Source organism: Phocoena phocoena, chromosome 10, assembly GCF_963924675.1.
Source record: "Phocoena phocoena chromosome 10, mPhoPho1.1, whole genome shotgun sequence".
NCBI classification, from domain to species: domain Eukaryota; kingdom Metazoa; phylum Chordata; class Mammalia; order Artiodactyla; family Phocoenidae; genus Phocoena; species Phocoena phocoena.
In genome coordinates, this window is record NC_089228.1 from 36212683 (window position 1) to 36235379 (window position 22697).

The following is a 22697-nucleotide window of genomic DNA, read 5'->3' on the forward strand; positions in this document are numbered from 1 at the left end:
GCTTTAAAAGCAGCCGGGAGGCCCCGCCAGCTCACCCCCACAGGAACCCGCCAGGATTTCCTCCTGCGTATCAGCAGCCTGCAGGCGGAAGGGAAGGTGCTGGCCACTGACCCCTGCATGGACGCCTGGGCCCAGCTTGGGGCTTCCTGGCCCAGGACCCTCCTCCTGGCGTCAGCCTCCAAGCCCACCATTAGCCACAAGCCTGGGGTGTTTCAGAGGTTGTGAAGCACACTCAGGAGCAGATGCAAACAACTCCCCAACCCCAAGTACCTGCAAGCCCAGCATGTTTCATTCAGAAACTCTGGGGGGTTCTGGTGCCTGGGGGAGAGGGCAGCCTCTGAATCAGGTCCATCTGCCTCTACCTTTCCAGCTGCTGAGGGCACGTGCAGGCCTCCGACTCCCTGCTAAGTGGACAGTCATCAGGCGGCTCCCCCTCACCTGCCCTGCTCGGCCTCCACTGCCCAGGATCCCCATCCCCCACGTGTCCCCGCGTCGCCCTTCTCGCCCAGAGAGGCCTTCTTGCTGCCAGTAGCCCTCCCTTCCCAATCCATTCTCCACTCAGCCCTGAGGCTTGCCCCCTGTGCCCCGCATCCCTCTCCACAGCAGGCCAGCCTCTCTGACCTGGTTGCCTGCTCTCCACAGCCCCAACTCTGTTCCACCACAGGCTTTTCTACTCCATAACCACAGAGCGAGCTCCCTGGGTGCTGCCGTTAACCCAGATCCTCACAGGACTCACCACAAGGTTCAGCCTCAGGTCAAAGGTCTCCAGCCTTCACCTCCTCGTAGCACTGGCCACCAGCTGACACTAGTTTATTTTCTGTCCCCCGCTGGAATGTCAGCTATGGGAGAGCAGGGAAGGTGCCGGGCTGGTTCACGCATGGATGCTCACTTCAGATTTGTGGGCTGAATGAACGCAGGCACTTTTATTATCCTGTTACTGGTGGGGAAACGGACGCTCAAAGGGGCTAGGGAATTTGTCTAAGATCACTCAGCTAACCAGTGTGAAGATCCAACCCCAGGTCTGCTGCCTGTGGGGCACCCTTCCCCCCACTACATTGCACGGACCCCCCCCATTAGGTCCTGTCCTCACGGACCCAGGCTGGGGTCGGCTGCTAACTGTTGGGCTGTGGGACCTGGGAACAGCAGTCTAGGTGGTAAGGCCTATGCATGGAGGACCCTGCCTCTGGTCTATAAATCCCCATTTATGTATGACATAACCGATGGGAGACAGGCAGGTGGCCCATCTGTACAGGTTTTTGATAAAGGTCTGGTTGGGGGCAGTCCCTCCCCCATCAGCTGAGGGGCCATGGTGCTGGTCTTTGAGATCTGGCTGGGGGTAGGTGAATGCAGAGACCCTCCCCTCCCCTTGGTGGCTCCTCCCATCCACCACAGCCTTCCTGATGGTGATGGGTCCTCCAGGCAAGGATCCCCACTCTGCTGGCACGAAGGGAAAAATGAGGAGAAGCAGGCCTGGGAACCTGGCTGGCCCCTCCCCCAACCCCAATACTGCTGGGCCGAAACGGTCCTGCAGCCTTAGGGCCGAAGGCTCCTGACTGGCCAGGATGAGAGAAAGTAAGTGGGCCTCAGGGGCCCTGCTATGGGGTAGAAATGGGTTGAGGAGGGACTGGGCACAGGGGCTGGCTCCCAAAGAAATCCCACATCCTAGCTCAGCAGAGCTCCCTGAAGCAACCATCTCTCAGGACATGAACCCAGACACGGACAGCACAGAGCCCTCCTCCCCACTATCCACCGCTAGGGACACCTCCTCTGCAGGCCATGCTGGTGAGACCCCTGGACCCCACAGAGTAAGCCGTCCCAGACTCCAGGCCTAACCCTCACAACAGGTCGGGTGTGACATTCCTGATCTGAGGGTTGGCAGGGCAGCAGCCGGTGTGCCAGGGGCACCTGAGGAGCTTCATTCCTCTCATTTGCCCTGAGGCTCCTGGTTTAGCCACAGCCCAGCACGGCCCTGTCCAAAGATCCCCTCACACCTCCCCTGTCCCAGGCTCCAGACACACCCATCCAGCATCTGGCCCTGGGAGAGCAGCTCCCTTTGCCCTTCACAGGCTTCTCCCCTCTTCCTTTACCCCAAGACCTTCTTGCATCTCTAGGCACCCTCTCCCCCTCAGGCCAACCACGCCCTGAACCAATGCCCTGCTGGGACCCCAGTGGCCCTTGAAATAAAAGACCCAGACTGTGTCAAACTTGGCTTTACTGGAATAGAGAAAATAGGCAACAGGAATCACACTTGGTGCTGGCAGCTCTAGGTCCCCTGCTCCCAGCCCTCTCAGCCCCAAGGCCTGGGGGACTCCTGCCCCCATGGGGCTCTCCCACTTCTCTGGACCAGGAGAGGCCTCCCCTTTGGAAAACTGCATGGAGCGGGAGCTTTCAATGTGCATTTCTCTGCCAGCTTCATAATTAGCAGCAAGTGCCCACAATGACAGCAACAGCAACAAGACTGAACTTAACATCTCGGGAAAGGACACGTAGAAGAGTAAACCAGACCCACGGCGCCACATGTTAACAACGGTCCCACGAAAGACACGAAACTGGTGTGCCTGGCCACGCGGCACCAGGGGCAGGCAGCAGATCCGCGGGAGGCTGAGAACCAACTGAACACACATGTTCACATTCTCTGGGAGGACAATCAAACAAAGGTACCGAAAGAGAAGAGAAAACATTTTAAAAAAGCAAAGAAAGCCTGCTTCCCGGCCCTGAGTGGACACCAGGCCAGACACGGTGGGTGGCAAGGGCCAGCCACAACCCGGGCTAGCCAGTGAGCTCCACGGGCAGCTCCCGGCCACAAAGGGCCTCCCACTGGCGGGCCAACAGCGAGATGAGCTTCTCTCGGCTCTCAGCGCTGGGGACAAACACCTGCCACTGGACCTCACGGCCCTGGCCGCCTCTAGCCGGGCCACCTGGCACCTCCCCAAAGTGGTCCAGGGTGACGCTGCCCATGAGGTCGTGGCCCTGCACGTCGTCAAAGACCAGGGTGAGGGCCTGTGGGTATGTCTGGTAGCCCATGAGCACGCGGTCCAGGTCCCGGATGCGGCGGCCGTCGTCCAGCCGGTACCGGTCCCTCTGTGGCGGCTCTTTGGCGAACTCGGGCAGCGGGTAGTGGACGAAGTCCTCGTCCAGGAGGAAGATCTCGGCGCTGGTGAGCAGGAGCGTTTTGGGGCGCAACATGCCCCTGCAGCGCCCAGATAGTGGTGTGCCCACCTGGAAGGCCTGCACGTACAGCAGGATGCTGAGGGATGGCGCCTTCTCTGGGTCAGCCACCTTCTGGGCCACAGTGAATGTCAGGTCCCCGACCTCCTCTTCACTGGGGTAGGTGAACTTGACACGGCTTGAGTGGATCAGCTCATAGTTCTCCATCTTCCCTGCAGAGAGAGACGCCACCGGGGCTGCAGCCTGGAACTGGCCTGTGGTGGTTCACCAGCAGCCCCAAGCCACCCAGAGACGGCAGCATGAGTCACGTGTCTGTCAGAAGTGGGAGAGAGCACTCCAAGCCCCCACCCTCAGGCAGAGACCCTCAGGCCAGCAGCTCAGAGAAGAGCAGACACTGAGATGCTGAACGGTTGTGGATTTGCCGGGCCAGAGACTCTGCCATGGAAAAGCCATGGAAAACCCTAGCTGACTAAGCAGAAAAAGAGAGAGAGAGAGAGAGAGAGAGAGAGCTAGAAGCAGAGAGGGTGCTGCGCCACAGAGAGGTTGTTCCGGGGCCTGCTGCAGCCCTTGGGGTTGGCGAGGAGACCCGAGCTGGGTGGGGATACCTGTGGTCTTGTTTCCAAACTCAGAGTAGAAGTCTTTGTCGACAGGCTCAGGTGAGGGTGTGCGTTCCAGCAAGGAGAGCACGGCCATGAGGTGCTGGAGGAAGCAGTGTGTCAGGTAGCTGTCCCGTGTCAAGCATGTAACCACCTGCGCCGGAGAGGAGCCTGCGGGAGAAGGGGCCGGGCACGGTTGCAGGCTGCTACTCCCCCCAGCCCCATCCCCACCCCTGGAGCCGTCTCTAGTCTCTAGCAGGTTAGCCTGGACCTGAGGACCACAGAGCCAGGGTCAGGAGGACCCACTTGAGGAAGCATCACGGGGCCTGGGGAGACGGCCATTTCTCAGGCCGGAAGGGCTGTAACATTTTTCTGGAAGGGGATACAGAGGCATTAGGGAAAGAGCTTAGCTTTCTCTCTTCAGGAAGTATGAGTCAGAAACATCCTGCCCGTGAGCCCAGGGCCCACTCTGCCCGCCCACCCAGCACTTTGCCGCCTCTGTCCCCAGCCTCTCACTCCAAGTCCTGAAGGGTGAGTTCTGCCCTCTCAGCAGTTCCTGAAGCTGCTTCCTCCCGCTCCGGTGAACTGGCTTTTGAGCAGATAAACTCTGCCTGCGATAATGCACCCACATATGAAGGTGGAAGCCCACTGGTGACACTGGCCTTCACCCAGAATAGGACAAAAGCACAGTGGCCACTCACCCGTCAGCCGGAAATACTGGTCAAAGAGTCCAACGTTGACTACATGCAGGTCGCTGAGTTTTAAAACAAAGCACTGAGAGATGTGGAAGGGACTGTTGTTGTAGTCGGCGTTTTTCTGATGCCAGAAATCTGTGGTAGACAGAAAGGGAGAGAACATGGTGGTGGCCGTGCTGGGTGAGCACAAGGTTCCCAGGTGTGCAGCTGCGTGGAGCAGGAACGGCCCCCCTTGATGGCCTGGCCCACTGAGGCCTGGCAAGGAGCCCTCACCACCTCTGAGCACACATGGCCTCGGGGAAACGTGTTTTACAGTCTGAGCCTTGCCTGGTATGCTGAAGACACCAGGAGCCCTAGGACAGGGCACTAGCTAAGGCACCCACCAAGGCCCCAAGGGGCAGAGGCTGTCCAACACCCCCCCCCAGCACGCCTGGGTCCCGGGCACTCACAGGGCCTTACTGGGCGCTTTCACGCCTGGCCTCGCATCCCATGTGACAGCTCCAGGAGGAAAGTGCTGTCATCACCCCCCTTCCTCAGAAAATAGATTCTTGGCCCAGTGCAGCCAAATCGCTGCTGCCTGACGTGGCACAGGGGCTCTAGAGACAGAACCCCGCCCATCCCCTCAGGCCCCAGTGCCCACCCTGCAGCGGCTCCGAGAAGTAGCGGCGGAGGCCATCGTGCAGCACAAAGTACACGGCCTTAGTGGAGAGCAGCACGCAGGCGGTCACCTCTAGCCCCGGGGTCTGGTAGAACACCACCGACGACCACAGGAGGTGCCGCAGCTCCTCGTTTTCCACCTGGACACAGAGGGGCCGGGTTGGGGCCTGCAGGAGAGCAGGGCGGCCGGGGCACACAGCTCCTCCTGCAGGCCTCTGCGGAGGGTGGCCTCCACCAGCCCCACTACCCAGTGACCTGCCGTCCCAGGGACAGGCCCACAGCCTTGAATGGGGAGGCATGGGACCTCTACTGTGTCTCGTCAACGTATTTATAAACTCCGAAGTTGGTGAGGGATGGGAGACGGTGTGCCGTGGGGTCTGCCCGGGGCCTGAGGCTAGGAATGGCCACAGGAGGAGGCGGTGATGGAGGGAACAACTGGCCAGGGAAGGGCACCCCAGGTTCTCCCTACTCAGGCCCTCAAAGCTGTGAACAGCTGAAGCTGGGGGAAAGCCAGCACACATAAGTCTGGGAACCTGAGGCTAACCCCAAGATGAGCCTGCCAGGGCCCCAGGACGACAGTGCCACCTTCCTCCACAGGCGCGCTGGCCCTACCTCGGCAACGCTGCTGTGGAAGAACTCGACGATGGCGCTCCCCTGCAGGCTGGCGATGTGCCGGAGCGACGGGCAGGCGGGCAGGTGCGAAGGGATCTGATTCTCCTCTGACGTGGACCGGATCAAGTGCTCACTTGGGTACTGGGCGGGGGCCTCCACTTGTGCTGGGGCCTCCGCTGCCGGGGCTGAGGCCCCCACTGAGGCCTCCAAAGGGGTCTCTGCTGAGGCTGGGGCCTCCGCTGGGACCAAAGCTGGCACTGAGGGCTCTGCCGGAGCTGGGGTCTTTGCTGGGGTTAGAGCTGGGATCTCCGCTGGGGCTGGGGCTGGGGCTGGAGCTGGAGCCTCTGCCGGGACCTCCTGGAGATGCTGCTCATTGCTGCATCTCCCAATCCCCCAAGAAAAACCATATTAACACATGAGTCCCAAATACAGATTCACATCCCACGTGTAACCTCAGTGTGAGGGAAACGCATGTACCACACACCACCTCTGGGGTCATTTGGGGATTTCATCTTGGTTCCTCATGGGAAGACCAAAGAGCAGAGAGAAAGTGCCGGGACCCTTTCTCTTCGGCGGGAGATGGGAAGATAGGGCAGGGCTGAGAAAGACAGATGTGGCTCATGGGCTGAAAAATCATTTTGAGAAGGTGGTAAAGGTGTCAGAAATGCCACTACAGAGTCCAGAGCACAGACCAAGGTGCCCAGGGCTGGGACCTTGGGGAACATGGAGTTGAGAACCAAATACTCAAACTGCTCCTCAGTTTGCCTTCGAGGCCTCCTAAGGTAGCCCGGGATCTCACCCCACTCGGCCACCACTGCATGTGGCCACACTGGGTTTTCTCTGGTCTGTTCCAAGCATGAGATCAAACAAACTCAGAAAGAACCCTCACAGAAGTCTGGAGCTCCCTGCCACCAGCCTACATGCCCAAGCTCATGCTGGTGGGGAGGCCTGGATGGCATCCTCTCAACTGGACAGTCCAGCTGTTGAAAGAGATCCCTGGGGCCCTGATCCTGCACTGGGCCAAATGCCCCCAAACCCTCTGGGCTGTCCTCCTGCTGTCTTGGGGCAGAGATGCATCTGCTGGGGTGAAGCAGAGCGCCTGCTTTCTGCATGCAGTCCCTACTGTGGGCAGGGTCCAGCCAGGCTTGAGGGTGGCAGGGTAACTAAGACAAAGTGTCACCATCTGAAGCCTCATCATAGGGGCAGGGAGACGGAGAGATGGCCATGCAAGGCCGCCTCTGGCATAAGGGGCTCTCCAGTACCTGGAGGCATCAAGGGTCTCTATGGAGAGCATGGAACTTGAGCTGGGCATAAGACGGGGTCCCTGATTCATCCAGGAAGATGCTGGATAACCTTTGGGAGCATCAGTTGAGGGGCTGGGTTGGAGAGAGAAGGCATGCCCTGTGAGATGTTGGGGTGAGGGCAGGGTCTCCATTGTCCACCAGGATGGAAGAGAAAGTGAGCTATACCGTGTCTCCTGGGACAGGAAGGCCAATAAACAAAGGGCTTTCTTGCCCAGGTAGGGAAGCCCCAGCATACATGAAGTTGGGAGCAGTAATAGGAGAAAGGGGCACCCTGAAGGGCACAGGGTGCCTCCTGAACCCCAGGCACAGGTGAACCTGTGGGTGTGACCATGGCCCCACACAAGCCATTATATGCCAACCCCAGGCGGCCCTGAGAGAAGCCAGGCTCAGGGGCAGGGGCAGGGGAAGGAGAGTAAGGAAGAAGAGGACAGGGCTGGGCTTTCCTGGTGGAGCAGTGGTTAAGAATCCACCTGCCAATGCAGGGGACACGGGTTCGAGCCCTAGTCTGGGAAGATCCCACATGCCGCAGAGCAACTAAGCCTGTGCGCCACAACTACTGAGCCTGCACTCTAGAGCCCACGAGCTGCAACTACTGAGCCCACGTGCCGCAACTACTGAAGCCCACGCACCTAGAGCCTGTGCTCTGCAACAAGAGGAGCCACCACAATGAGAAACCTGCGCACCGCAGTGACGAGTAGCCCCCGCTCACCGCAACTAGAAAAAGCCCACACGCAGCAACGAAGACCCAATGCAGCCAAAAATAAATTAAAAAAAAAAAAAAAGAGGACAGGGCTGCCAACTCCTCCCCTCTCTGCACTTCACTCTCCGCCCAGAAGAAAAGGAGCTTTGCACAAAGTGACCACCCAGCTCACACACTCAAACCTTGCTGCTCTCAGCCAACAGCTTCCTTTGGAACGGACTCACAAAATTACACACAGAGAAGGGCCCTGAGCAACCCAGGTCTTCCTGAGAAGGCGTGTGTGGCTCACCAAAGGGTACGGGCTTGGAGCTGGGGGTCAGAGGCAGGTGGTGCCTGAAGCAGCCCCCTGGCTCACAGAGCCAGCCACGGGACTGCGAGCCTGGAGGCGAGGAGGCGTGGGTGATGCCTAGAGGCCATGCTTGGACCCAGTGGAGAGGGCCAGGCAAGGTGGGAGCAGGAGCCTGGGGACCCAGCCACACAGGACTCTAAATGGCAGAGAACTGGGCCAGCCTGGCTTTGTGGAAGGACAGCTTTCCTGGGCCTCTTCTGAAGCCTTGGGAGATAAGGAGCAGCCCAGCACCAAGCCCGAGGGAGCCAAAGGCAATGCTGAGGGGGTGCTGGAGATCTGGGTGAGGTGAGTGGTCTCAGCCGGCCTCCCGCCCCCTGACCCCCAAAAGCCCATGCCCGGTCTTACCGGGCCCCGTCCTCGGCAGCCTGGCCATCCACAGGGGGGCTCTGAGGCCTGCCCCCGGTTGCAGGGGTCTTGGCGATGACTACAGTCTTCAGGTCCTGCAGTGAGGCCCGCAGCTGGTTGTAGATGCGCAGGAAGTGGAACTTCTCATGGGGCAGCACGAAGATGGCGGTGACAAAGCGGTAGCCCACAAGCAGCTCAAGCACGTGGCCGTCTGCGAAGGCGCCCCTCGGCTGAGTGCAGCTGCGTGTGGGGTCCAGAAGCACAGTGGAGAGCGGCACACGGCTAAGCTTGAAGCTGTTGCGGTTGCGGCAGTTGTGGGTGCCGCGATTGGGCATGGGGTTGAAGTCGGCTTTGATGACGTTGAGGTGCTGGGGTGTGAGCAGCAGCCAGTAGGGGATGGCAGCGGACTTGACAGCCTCAGAGGGTGCACAGCAGGAGCGCCGCACGGCAGAGCACAGCGTGCAGCTGGCCCACTCGATGTTGCCCGAGTAGTCCCCGGCGGCTGTCTGCACCATGCGCTTGTCACTGTAGACCAGGTACACGGGGAAGCAGCCTTGGCTGCGCTCCTGGCAGCCGCCCACCACCTTGTAGAAGGTGAGCAGCTGGCGCAGGAACTCCTGCAGGCTGGTGTGGCTGCCATAGAGCACAGGGCTGCACAGCATGGCCATGTGCTGCGGGGCGAAGCAAGAGCGCAGGTCAGCGTGGAACTCGTGCAGGTTGGCGGCGTCTGAGATGATGAAGAGCGTGTTCTCGCTGTGACGCACCTTGAGCACCAGGCACAGCTCCGGCATGAGGAAGCCGAACTCGGTGAGGTCGCCGTGCGGGAAGCAGAACACAAAGCGCAGGGAGGAGAGGATGTGCTGGCTGCTGCCCCGCGACTCCTGGTGCGGGATCTCAAAGACGGCGATGCCGAAGTCCGTGAGCACGAGGCAGGCAGCAAACTGGCGGATGCTGCCCTGCACGTGGATCAAGAAGCACCAGAGCACCTTGAGGATGCGGATGTGCTCCAGCAGGAAGTCCTCATCTGCGCCCAGGGCCCACTCCAGAGCCAGGCGCTCCTCCTCGCCCTCCTCCTCCTCCTCTTCTTCTTCCTCTTCTTCCTCTTCCTCTCCTGGCCCACCCTCTTCCTCTTCCTCCACATCCGGAGGCCCCATTTCAAAGTAGCGGTTCTCAGTAACATCCTCCTCCTCCTCATCATCATCCTCGCCCTGCTCGCCCTGGCCCTCCTCTCGCTGGTTGGCAGCCTCAATCCAAGCAGGTAGCTGCCGCTCGATGGCCTGCCGGATGAGCGTGCTCAGGCGCTGGATGAAGTCCTGGTTGGTGGCGGTGTAGCCAATGCAGGTGAAGGGCAGGAAGATGATCTGGCCGGACCCTGGCACCACCTGGACCTCTGGCTCCGCGTGCTCTGGGCTGTGTGGGGAGAAGCCAGGTCAGTGACATGCTGGGCTGGGATGCCCCCACCTCCCATGTCCAGTCCTGCTGCTGTCCCCTGGCCCTGAAGAAGCAACCCATGGGTCTCCCAAGCCTCCTAAACAGCTGAGCCTGGTCCTAGCAAGCACCCTGGTGGGGAGCCGAGGTGCTGGAAGGCTGGGGCCACCACACTTCCAGGGTCCAGACCACAGGCATCCAACACAATCCTGCGCACATCATGAAGACTTCTCAGTCCTTCAGACGTTGGCCACAAGCCCCAAGAGCAATGAGTGCTCATGGGTATGGACTAACTTGACAACAGTCCCCTGCAGGGGCACCCAGTCGCCTTCACAGGTGAGAGGCTTGGGGAGTGGGCTGGGGGTCTTAGGACCTTCACATTTAAATTCAAGCTCCTTTAGAGACAGGTAATCTACCTGAAAAAGAATTCAGAGTAATGATGATTCAAAATCTCAGAAAAAGAATGTAGGCACAGACCAAGAAGATACAAGAAATGTTTAACAAAGAGACAAAAGATTTAAAGAACAGAGATGAACAACACAGTAAGTGAAATGAAAAACACACCATAAGGAATCAGTAGCAGAATAATTGAGGCAGAAGAACGAATAAGTGAGCTGGAAGACAGAGCGGTGGAAATCACTGCCACAGAACAGTATAAAGAAAAACTAATGAAAAGAAATGAGGACAGTCTCAGAGACTTCTGGGACATTAAATGCACCAACATTCACATTATAGGGGGTCCCAGAAGAAGAAGAGAAAGGGAAAGGGCCTGAGAAAGTATTTGAAGAGATTATAGCTGAAAACTTCCCTAACATGGGAAAGGAAACAGTCACCCAAGTCCAGAAAGCACAGAGTCCCATACAGGATAAACCCAAGGAGGAACACACCGAGACACATATTAATCAAACTGACAAAAATTAAATACAAAGAAAAAATATTAAAAGCAACAAGGGAAAAGCAACAAATAACATACAAGGGAATCCCTATAAGGTCATCAGCTAATTTTTCAGCAGAAACTCTTTTTTTTTTTTTTTTTCAGCAGAAACTCTTGAAGGCCAGAAGAGAGTGTCATGAGATATACATACATATATATATATATATATATATATATATATATGTGTGTGCCTTTTAAATATCTTTATTGGAGTATAAGTGATGAAAGGGAAAAACCTACAACCAAGAATACTCTAACAAGCAAGGCTCTCATTCAGATTTGACGGAGAAATCAAAAGCTTTACAGACAAGCAAAAGCTAAGAGAATTCAGCATCACCAAATTAGCATTACAACAAATGCTAAAGGAACTTCTGGGGGGGGGGGGTAAAAAAAAGAGGCCACAACTAGAAATAAGAAAATCACAAATGGGAAAGCTCACTGGTAAATGCAAACATAAAGTAATTAAGTAGGAAATCACCCATACACAAATATGATGTCAAAACCAGCAACCATGAGGAGACTACAAATGCAGAATATGGGAACTGCATTTGAAATCAAGAGACCAGCAACTTAAAACAACCTTGTATGCAGACTGCTACATCAAAACCTCATGGGAACTGCAAACCAAAACACTAAAATAGATACACACACAAAAAAGAAAAAGCAACCCAAACACAACACTAAAGATAGTCATCAAACCATAAGAGAAGGTAACAAAAGAAAAAGGGAAGAAAGAAGACCAACAAAAACAAATCCAAAACAATTAAAAAAATGGCAATAGGAACAAACATATCGATAATTACCTTAAATGTAAATGGATTAAATGCTCCAACCAAAAGATGCAGACTGGCTGAATGGATACAAAAATAAAACCAGTATATATGCTGTCTACAAGAGACCCACTTCAGACCAAGAGACACACATAGACTGAAAGTGAGGGGATGGAAAAAGAGATTCCATGCAATGGAAATCAAAAGAAAGCTGGAGTAGCAATACTTGTATCAGACAAAACAGACTGTTACAAGAGATAAGAAAGGATACTACATAATGATCAAGGGATCAATCCAAGAAGATATAACAATTGTAAATATATATGCACCCAACATAGGAGCACCTCAATATATAAAGCAAACGCCAACAGCCATAAAAGGGGAAATTGACAGTAACACAATAACAGTGGGGGACTTTAACACCCCACTTACACCAATGGACAGATCATCCAAACAGAAAATCAACAGGGAAACACAAGCCTTAAATGATACATCACACCAGATGGATTTAATTGATATTTATAGGGCATTCCATCCAAAAACAGCAGAATACACTTTCTTCACAAGTGCACACTGAACATTCTGCAGGACAGATCACATCTTGGGAAACAAATCAAGCCTCGGTAAATTTAAGAAAACTGAAATCATATCAAGCATCCTTTCCGACCACAATGCTATGAGATTAGAAATCAATTACAGAGAAAAAAATTTATAAAACACAAACACATGGAGGCTAAACAATATGTTACTAAACCAATGCATCACTGAAGAAATCAAAGACGAAATCAAAAAATACCTAGAGACAAATGACAAAAACATGACGATCCAAAACCTATGGGATGCAGCAAAGGCAGTTTTAAGAGGGAAGTTTACAGCATACAATCTTACCTCAGGAAACAAGAAAAATCTCAGATAAACAACCTAACCTTAGACCTAAAGGAACTAGAGAAAGAAGAACAAACAAAACCCAAAGTGAGTAGAAGAAATCACAAAGATCAGAGCAGAAATAAATGAAATAGAGACAAAGAAAACAATAAAAAAGATCAATGAAACTAAAAGCTGGTTCTTTGAAAAGATAAACAAAATTGATAAACCTTTAGCTAGAGACTCATCAGGGAAAAATGGGAGAGGGCTCAAATCAATAAAATTAGACATGAAAAAGGTTAAGTAACAAATGACACCACAGAAGTACGAAGGAAAATAACAGACTACAAGCAACTATACACCAATAAAATAGACAACTTGGAAGAAATGGACAAATTCTTAGAAAGGTATAACCTTCCAAGGCTGAACCAGGAAGAAATAGAAAATAGGAACAGACCAATCACAAGTATTGAAATTGAAACTGTGATTAAAAAACTTCCAACAAACAAAAGTCCAGGACCAGATGGCTTCACAGGTGAATTCTATCAAACATTTAGAGAAGAGTTAACACCTCTCCTTCTCAAACTCTTCCAAAAAGTTGCAGAGGAAGGAACACTCCCAAGCTCATTCTATGAGGCCACTGTCACCCTGATACCAAAACCAGACAAAGATACCACACAAAAAGAAAATTACAGGCCAATATCACTGATGAACACAGACACAAAAATTCTCACCAAAATACTAGCAAACAGAATCCAACAGCACATTAAAAGGATCATACACCATGATCAAGTGAGGTTTATCCCAGGAATGCAAGGATTCTTCAATATATGAAAATCAATCAATGTGATAAACCATATTTACAAACTGAAGGAGAAAAACCATATGATCATCTCAATAGATGCAGAAAAAGCTTTCGATAAAATTCAACACGCATTTATGATAAAAACCCTCCAGAAAGTAGGCACAGAGGGAACTTACCTCAACATAATAAAGGCCATATATGACAAACCCACAGCCAACGTCGTTCTTAATGGTGAAAAACTGAAACCATTTCCTCTAAGATCAGGAACAAGACAAGGTTGTCCACTCTCACCACTATTATTCAACATAGTTAGGGAAGTTTTAGCCCCAGCAATCAGAGAAGAAAAAGAAATAAAAGGAATCCAAATTGGAAAGAAGAAGTAAAGCTGTCACTGTTTGCAGATGACATGATACTATGCATAGAGAATCCTATGAGAAAACTACTAGAACTAATCAATGAATTTGGTAAAGTAGCAGGATGCAAAATTAATGCACAGAAATCTCTTGCATTCCTATATATTAATGATGAAAAATCCGAAAGAGAAATTAAGGAAACACTCCCATTTACGATTGCAACAAAAAGAATAAAATACCTAGGAATAAACCTACATAAGGAGACAAAAGACCTGTATGCAGGAAACTATAAGACACTGATAAAAGAAATCAAAGGTGACACAAACAGATGGAAAGATATACCATGTTCTTGGATTGGAAGAATCAACACTGTGAAAATGACTATACTACCCAAAGCAATCTACAGATTCAATGCAATCCTTATCAAACTACCAATGGCATTTTTCACAGAACTAGAACAAAAAATTTCACAATTTGTATGGAAACACAAAAGACCCCAAACAGCCAAAGCAATCTTGAGAAAGAAAAATGGAGCTGGAGGATCAGGCTCCCCGACTTCAGACTACACTACAAAGCTACAGTAATCAAGACAGTATTGTACCGGCACAAAAACAGACATATAGATCAATGAAACAGGATAGAATGCCCAGAGATAAACCCACTCACATATGGTCACCTTTTTTTTGATAAAGGAGGCAAGAATATACAATGGAGAAAAGACAGCCTCTTCAATAAGTGGTGCTGGGAAAACTGGCCAGCTACATGTAAAAGAATGAAATCAGAACACTCCCTAACACCATACACAAAAGTAAATTCAAAATGGTTTAAAGACCTAAATGTAAGACCAGACACTATAAAACTTTTATAGGAAAACACAGGCAGAACACTCTATGACATAAATCACAGCAAGATCCTTTTTGACCCACCTCCTAGACAAATGGAAATAAAAACAAAAATAAACAAATGGGACCTAATGAATCTCAAAAGCTTTTACACAGCAAAGGAAAACATAAACAAGACGAAAAGAGGACCCTCAGAATGGGAGAAAATATTTGTAAATGAAGCAACTGACAAAGGATTAATCTCCAAAATTTACAAGCAGCTCATGCAGCTCACTATCAAAAAAAAAACAAACCCAATCCAAAAATGGGCAGAAGACCTAAACAGACATTTCTCCAAAGAAGATATCCAGATTGCCAACAAACTCATGAAAGGATGCTCAACATCACTAATCATTAGAGAAATGCAAATCAAAACTACAGTGAGGTATCACCTCACACCAGTCAGAATGACCATCATCAAAAAATCTACACACAATAAATGCTGGAGAGGGTGTGGAGAAAAGGGCATCCTCTTGCACTGCTGGTGGAATGTAACTTGATACAGCCACTATGGAGAACAGTATGGAGGTTCCTTAAAAAACTAAAAATAGAACTACCATACGACCCAGCAATCCCACTACTGGGCATATACCCTGAGAAAACCATAATTCAAAAAGAGTCATGTACCCCAATGTTCACTGCAGCTTATTTACAATAGCCAGGACATGGAAGCAACCTAAGTATCCATCGACAGATGAATGGATAAAGAAGACGTGGCACATATATACAATAGAATATGATAAAGAAAATGTGGCAAATATATACAATGGAATATTACTCGGCCATAAAAAGAAACGAAATTGAGTTATCTGCAGTGAGGTGGATGGAACTAGAGTCTGTCATACAGAGTGAAGTAAGTCAGAAAGAGAAAAACAAATACCATACGCTAACACATATATATGGAATCTAAAAACAAAAAAAAAGGTTCTGAAGAACCTAGGGGCAGGACAGGAATAAAGATGCAGATGTAGAGAATGGACTTGAGGACACAGGGAGGAGGAAGGGTAAGCTGGGACGAAGTGAGAGAGTGGCATGGACATATATACACTACCAAACGTAACACCGATAGCTAGGTGGGAAGTAGCCACGTAGCACAGGGAGATTAGCTCAGTGCTTTGTGACCACCTAGAGGGGTGGGATAGGGAGAGTGGGAGGGAGACGCAAGAGGGAGGAGATATAGGGATATATGTATAGCAGATTCACTTTGTTATAAAGCAGAAACTACCACACCACTGTAAAGCAATTATACGCTAATAAAGATGATAAAAAGAATATACTAGCAAACAGAATCCAACAACACCTTAAAAGGATCATACACCATGATCAAGTGGGATTTATCCCAGGATGCAAGGACTCTTCAATATATGCAAATCAGTCGATGTGATACACCACATTAACAAACTGAAGAATAAAAACTATATGATCATCTCAATAGATGCAGAAAAAGCTTTTGACAAAATCCAACAACCATTTACGATAAAAACTCTCTAGAGAGCGGGCACAGAGGGAAACTACCTCAACATAATAAAGGCCATATAAGACAAACCCACAGCCAGTATCATTCTCAATGGTGAAAAACTGAAAGCATTTCCTCTAAGATCAGGAACAAGACAAGGATGTCCACTCTTGCCACTTTTATTCAACACAGTTTTGGAATTTCTAGCCACGGCAATCAGAGAAGAAATAAAAGGAATCCGAATTGGAAAAGAAGAAGTAAAACTGTCACTGTTTGCAGATGACATGATACTATACACAGAGAATCCTAAAGACACTACCAGAAAATTACTAGAGCTCATCAGTGAATTTGCAGGATACAAAATTAATACACAGAAATCTCTTGCGTTCCTATACACTAACAACAAAAGATCAGAAAGAGAAATTAAGGAAACACTCTCATTTACCATTGCAACAAAAAGAATAAAATACCTAGGAATAAACCTACCTAAGGAGGCAAAAGACCTGTACTCAGAAAACTATAAGATGCTGATGAAAGAAATCAAAGATGACACAAACAGATGGAGAGATGTACTATGTTCTTGGACTGGAAGAATCAATATTGTCAAAATGACTATACTACCCAAAGCAATCTACAGATTCAATGCGATCCCTATCAAATTACTAATGGCATTTTTCACAGAATTACAACAAAAAATTTTACAATTTGTATGGAAACACAAAAGACAAATTGCTTTGAATAGCCAAAGCAATTTTGAGAAAGAAAAACGGAGCTGGAGGCATCAGCCTCCCTGACTTCAGACTATACTACAAAGCTACAGTAATCAAAACAGTTTGGTACTGGCATTAAAAACAGAAATATAGATCAATGGAACAGGAGAGGAAGCCCAGAGATAAACCCACACATCTATGGTCAACTAATCTATGACAAAGGAGGCAAGAATATACAATGGAGAGAAGACAGTCTCTTCAATAAGTGGTGCTGGGAAAACTGGACAGCTACATGTGAAAGAGTGAAATTAGAACCCTCCCTAACACCATACACAAAAATCAACTCAAAATGGATTAAAGACCTAAATGTAAGGCCGGATACTATACAACTCTTAGAGGAAAATATAGGCAGCACTCAACAGGCACATGAAAAGATGCTGAACATCACTAATCATCAGGGAAATGCAAACCAAAACCACAATGAGCTATCACCTCACACGTGTCAGAATGGCTATCATCAAAAAGAATGCAAATAATGTTGGCAAGGATGTGGGGAAAAGGGAATTCTTATATACTGTTGGTGGAAATATAACTTGGTGCAGCCACTGTGGAAAACAGTATGGAGGTTTCTCAAAAAAACTAAAAATAGGGCTTCCCCGGTGGCACAGTGGTTGAGAGTCCGCCTGCCGATGCAGGGGACATGAGTTCGTGTCCTGGTCTGGGAAGATCCCATATGCTGCGGAGCAGCTGGGCCCGTGAGCCATGGCCGCTGAGCCTGCGCGTCCAGAGCCTGTGCTCCGCAATGGGAGACGCCACAACAGTGAGAGGCCCGCGTTCCGCTAAAAAAAAAATAAAATAGAACTACCATATGACCCAGCAATTCCATTCCTGAGTATATACCCCCAAAAAACCAAAACACTAAATCAAAAAGATAGATGTGCCCCAATGTTCACAGCAGCATTATTTACAATTGCCAAGATATGGAAGCAACCTAAGTGTCCATCAACAGATGACTGGATAAAGAAGATGTGGTACATATGTACAATGGAATACCACTCAGCCATAAAAATAATGAAATTTTGCCATTTGAAACAACATGGATGGACTTGGAGGGTATTATGATAAGCGAAATAAGTCAAACAGACAAATATTGTATGATATCACTTTTTTTTTTTTAAACATTTTTATTGGGGTATAATTGCTTTACAATGGTGTGTTAGTTTCTGCTTTATAACAAAGTGAATCAGCTATACATATACATATGTTCCCATATGTCTTCCCTCTTGCGTCTCCCTCCCTCCCACTCTCCCCATCCCACCCCTCCAGGCTGTCACAAAGCATCGAGCTAATATCCCTGTGCCTTGCGGCTGCTTCCCCCTAGCTATCTACCTTATACGTTTGTTAGTGTGTATATGTCCATGACTCTCTCTTGCCCTGTCAAAACTCACCCTTCCCCCTCCCCATAACCTCAAGTCCGTTCTCCAGTAGGTCTGCGTCTTTATTCCTGTCTTACCCCTAGGTTCTTCATGACATTTTTTTCCCTTAAATTCCATATATATGTGTTAGCATACGGTATTTGTCTTTTTCTTTCTGACTTACTTCACTCCGTATGACAGACTCTAGGTCTATCCATCTCATTACATATAGCTCAATTTCATTTCTTTTTAAGGCTGAGTAATATTCCATTGTGTATATGTGCCACATCTTCTTTATCCATTCATCCGATGATGGGCGCTTAGGTTGTTTCCATCTCCGGGCTATTGTAAATAGAGCTGCAATGAACATTTTGGTACATGACTCTTTTTGAATTTTGGTTTTCTCAGGGTATATGCCCAGTAGTGGGATTGCTGGGTCATATGGTAATTCTATTTGTAGTTTTTTAAGGAACCTCCATACTGTTCTCCATAGTGGCTGAACCAATTCACATTCCCACCAGCAGTGCAAGAGTGTCCCCTTTTCTCCACACCCTCTCCAGCATTTATTGTTTCTAGATTAATCTCCAAAATTTACAAGCAGCTCATGCAGCTCAATAACAAAAAAACAAACAACCCCATCCAAAAATGGGCAGAAGACCTAAATAGACATTTCTCCAAAAAAGATATACAGAATGCCAACAAACACATGAAAGAATGCTCAACACCATTAATCATTAGAGAAATGCAAATCAAAACTACAATGAGATATCATCTCACACCAGTCAGAATGGCCATCATCAAAAAATGTATGATATCACTTTTATGTGGAATCTAAAAAATAAACAAACTGGTGACTATAACAAAACAGATATAGAGAACTAGTGTTTATCAATGGGGAGAGGGAAGGAAGGAGGGGCCAGATAGGGGTACAGGATTAAGAAGTATGAACTATTATGTATAAAAAATGGTACAAGGATATATTGTACAACACAGGGAATACAGTCAATATTGTATAATAACTATAACTGGATTATAACCTTTAAAAATTGAATCACTATATTGTACACCTGTAACATATAATATTGTACATCAACTATACTTCAATTAAAAAAACAAGCAAACTAAAATATATGTATACATATATTGTATATGTGTATATATATGTATATAAATATACACATGTATACATTGTATACATATACATTGCATATGTATATATGTATACGTATATACATATATCGCTGACATAAATCACAGCAATATCTTTTTTGATCCACCTCCTAGAGTAATGAAAATAAAAACAAAAATAAACAAATGGGACCTAATTTAACTTAAAAGGTTTTGCACAGCAAAGGAAACCATAAACAAAATGAAAAGACAACCCACATGTGGAGAAAAGGGACCCCTCTTGCACTGTTGGTGGGAATGTAAATTGATACAGCCACTATGCAGAACAGTATGGAGGTTCCTTAAAAAACTAAAAATAGAATTACCGTATAACCCAGCAATCCCACTATTGGGCATATACCCAGAGAAAACCATAATTCAAAAAGACACATGCACCCCAATGTTCACTGCAGCACTATTTACAATAGCCACGTCATGGAAGCAACCTAAATGCCCATCGATAGACAAATGGATAAAGAAGATGTGGCACATATATAAAATGGAGAATTACTCAGCCACAAAAAAAAGGACGAAATTGGGTCATTTGTAGAGACGTAGATGGATCTAGAGACTGTCCTACAGGGTGAAGTCAGAAAGAGAAAAACAAATATCATGTATTAATTCATATATGTGGGACCTAGAAAGATGGTACAGATGAACCAGTCTGCAGGGCAGAAATAGAGACACAGATGTAGAGAACAAACGTATGGACACCAAGGGGGGAAAGCAACGGGGGGTGGTGGTGGTGGTGGGATGAACTGCGAGATTGGGACTGACGTATATACACTAATATGTATAAAACGGATAACTAATAAGAACCTACAGAAACTAACACACCAGTGTAAAGCAATTATACTCCAATAAAGATGTTAAGAAAAAAAAAAAAAGAAAGAAAAAACCCACAGAATGGAAGAAAGCATTTGCAAATGAAGCGACCAACAAGGGATTAATCTCCAAAATATACAAACAGTTCATGCAGCTCAATATCAAAAAAACAAACATCCCAGTCAGAAAATGAGTGGAAGATCTAAATAGACATTTCTCCAAAGAAGACATGTAGATGGCCAAAAAGCACACGAAAAGATGCTTAACATCATTAATTATTAGAGAAATGCCAATCAAAACTACAGTGAGGTTTCACCTCACACCGGTCAGAATGGCCAACATCAAAAAATCTACAAACAGTAAACGCTGGAGACGGTGTGGAGAAAATGGAACCCTCTTGCACTGTTGGTGGGAATGTAAATCGGTACAACCATTATGGAGAACGGTATAGAGGTTCCTTAAAAAACTAAATATAGAACTACCATATGATCCAGCAATCTCACTCCTGGCCATGTATCCGGAGGAAACCGTAATTCGAAAAGCTACATGCACCCCAATGTTCACTGTAGCACTGTTTACAATAGCCAAGACATGGAAGCAACCTAAATGTCCATCAACAGGTGAATGGAAAAAGAAGATCTGGTACATATATACAATGGAATACTACTCAACCATAAAAAAGAATGAAATAATGTCATTTGCAGCAACATGGATGGACCTAGGAATTGTCATACTAAGTGAAGTTAGACAAAAACAAATATCATATGATATCGCTTATATGTGGAATCTAAAAAAAGTGGTACAAATAAACTTATTTACAAAACAGAAATAGAGTCACAGATGTAGAAAACAAGCTTATGATTACCGGGGGGAATTGGAGGAGGAATAAAATGGGAGATTGTGATTCGTATGTATACACTACTATATATAAAATAGATAATAAGGACCTACTGTATAGCACAGGGAACTCTACTCAACACTCTGTAATGATCTATATGGGAAAAGACCTTAAAAAGAGTGGACACATGCAAAACTGACTCACTTTGCTGTACACCTGAAACTAACACAACATTGTAAATCAACTATACTCCAATAAAAATTTAAAAAAATTCAAGCGCCTCTTGGCCTCTACTGGCCCTGGTGAAAAAGGGTATGTAGAATGGGTTGGGGAACCTCTTCTGTAAAGACAGTAAACACTTGAGGCTTTGGGGGCTACCCCACCCACATCATTTTTTTTAAAAAAAAACAGCTCCTTAAGAATGGAACAATCATTTTTAGCTCACAGACTGTATAAAACAGGCAGTGGACTAAATTGGCTTTGACCTGCTGACCCCTAGCATAGGATAACGTGTCAATGCAAAGTTTAGGGATTAAAACTTGGAAACAGACCAGAGCCCATTTCAGCTGTGTTTATTTATTTAAAGGAAGAAATAGTTCTATAGGACTTCTGCAAACAGACTTTTAAGAAAATCTTGGTTACTACTGGCCCACAGAGTGTGTGCAGAAGGCCCAGAATGCCTTCCACGATAGCCTCTTCCTTACCTTGCACCGCCAACAGCTCCCGGCACGTCTCTTAAATCATCAGAAGGTGCCTGCCAGGAAAGGAAACGTGGTCAGCCCCCACCTGCCGCAGCCATGCCCTGGCATTCACCGGGCGGCAGGCCCTGAGCACTCCTTTGTGGCCCAGCAGGAGGCTCCTTGCTATCCCCACACTCCACCCTAGGGTGGATCTTGGGGCCCAGAGAGGCAGAGAGACTCACTCAGTCATCCTGCCAGTGCACAGCAGAGCTAAGATTCCCAACCGTGTCGGTGATCTGACCCAAGCCCACACTCCCAACCCCTGGGCCAAAGCCTCTCGCCCTCCACAAGCTCAGCTTGTGCCTCCAGGTCTGGCATCTGAATGTTCCCTGTGCCATCCCACAGGGTCCATGTGGACCATCTACCAACTTGGTACCAGGCCAGCAGAGGACATGGTGAGCGGAGGCTGTGCAGTGCCTGGCAGGGCCCTCCAAATGGTCTCTGGGCAGCGGGGAAGACCTAGGGCTCAGGAGCCTCCTGCTGTGACCCTGGGGAGGGTGAAGGGAGAGTGCAGTGGAGTGCTGGGACAGAGCAAGGACTCTGCCCACTGCCCCAGTGCCACACGGCCGTGACACTGTGTTGGTGAAAAGAGACAGGGCTGGGCAGGCCCAGCTACCAAGCACACTCCCCACGCACACAGCAAATGAGCCCCTCGCACCACACCTGCCGTCCTCTTTCTTTCCAAGACACAGGAAGCAGCTCAGGGACCCTCAGGAGCAGCCACGGAAGTAACAGAGTCACAGCGTGTCCCAGATTACCAGGGTGGGTGACGTGCAGAAACAGGCAAAATGGCGCAGGGGTGCCAGACAGCAGGGGGAGAAACTTCCTGATGGGTGTGGAGCCCAAACAAGCCACCCCTGACTAGGGCCTTCTGAACTTTCCCCAGGGAGTCTGCTCACATGTACTAAGGGTTATGTGGCTTTGCCCCCCAGGGTCCAGTAAGAGAAAACTGCCTATTCCCATCAGTCCAAAGAAAGAGACAGACGACAGACGCTAACTGAACAGACCCTTAACCACAGAGCACACCAAGCACTGGCAGCGTCTGCTACAGCTCCAGCCAGGCCACCTCATACTTCCAGACAGCT

General features: G+C 48.6%; 1 protein-coding gene across 1 annotated transcript in view; it reads right to left on the bottom strand.

Annotated features, from left to right (window-relative positions):
• Positions 1-2769: 2769 nt before the first annotated feature.
• NISCH (nischarin) overlaps positions 2770-22697 on the bottom strand; it is a 43312-nt gene continuing 23384 nt past the window's right edge. Inside the window, exons 15-21 of the mRNA XM_065884921.1 lie at positions 21577-21626; positions 8427-9836; positions 5729-6110; positions 5100-5256; positions 4466-4594; positions 3774-3935; positions 2770-3380 (exon numbers count right to left, since the gene is read on the bottom strand). Of these exons, the coding sequence (XP_065740993.1) occupies positions 2770-3380; positions 3774-3935; positions 4466-4594; positions 5100-5256; positions 5729-6110; positions 8427-9836; positions 21577-21626 (2901 nt within the window). The remainder of the gene's footprint in view (positions 3381-3773; positions 3936-4465; positions 4595-5099; positions 5257-5728; positions 6111-8426; positions 9837-21576; positions 21627-22697) is intronic.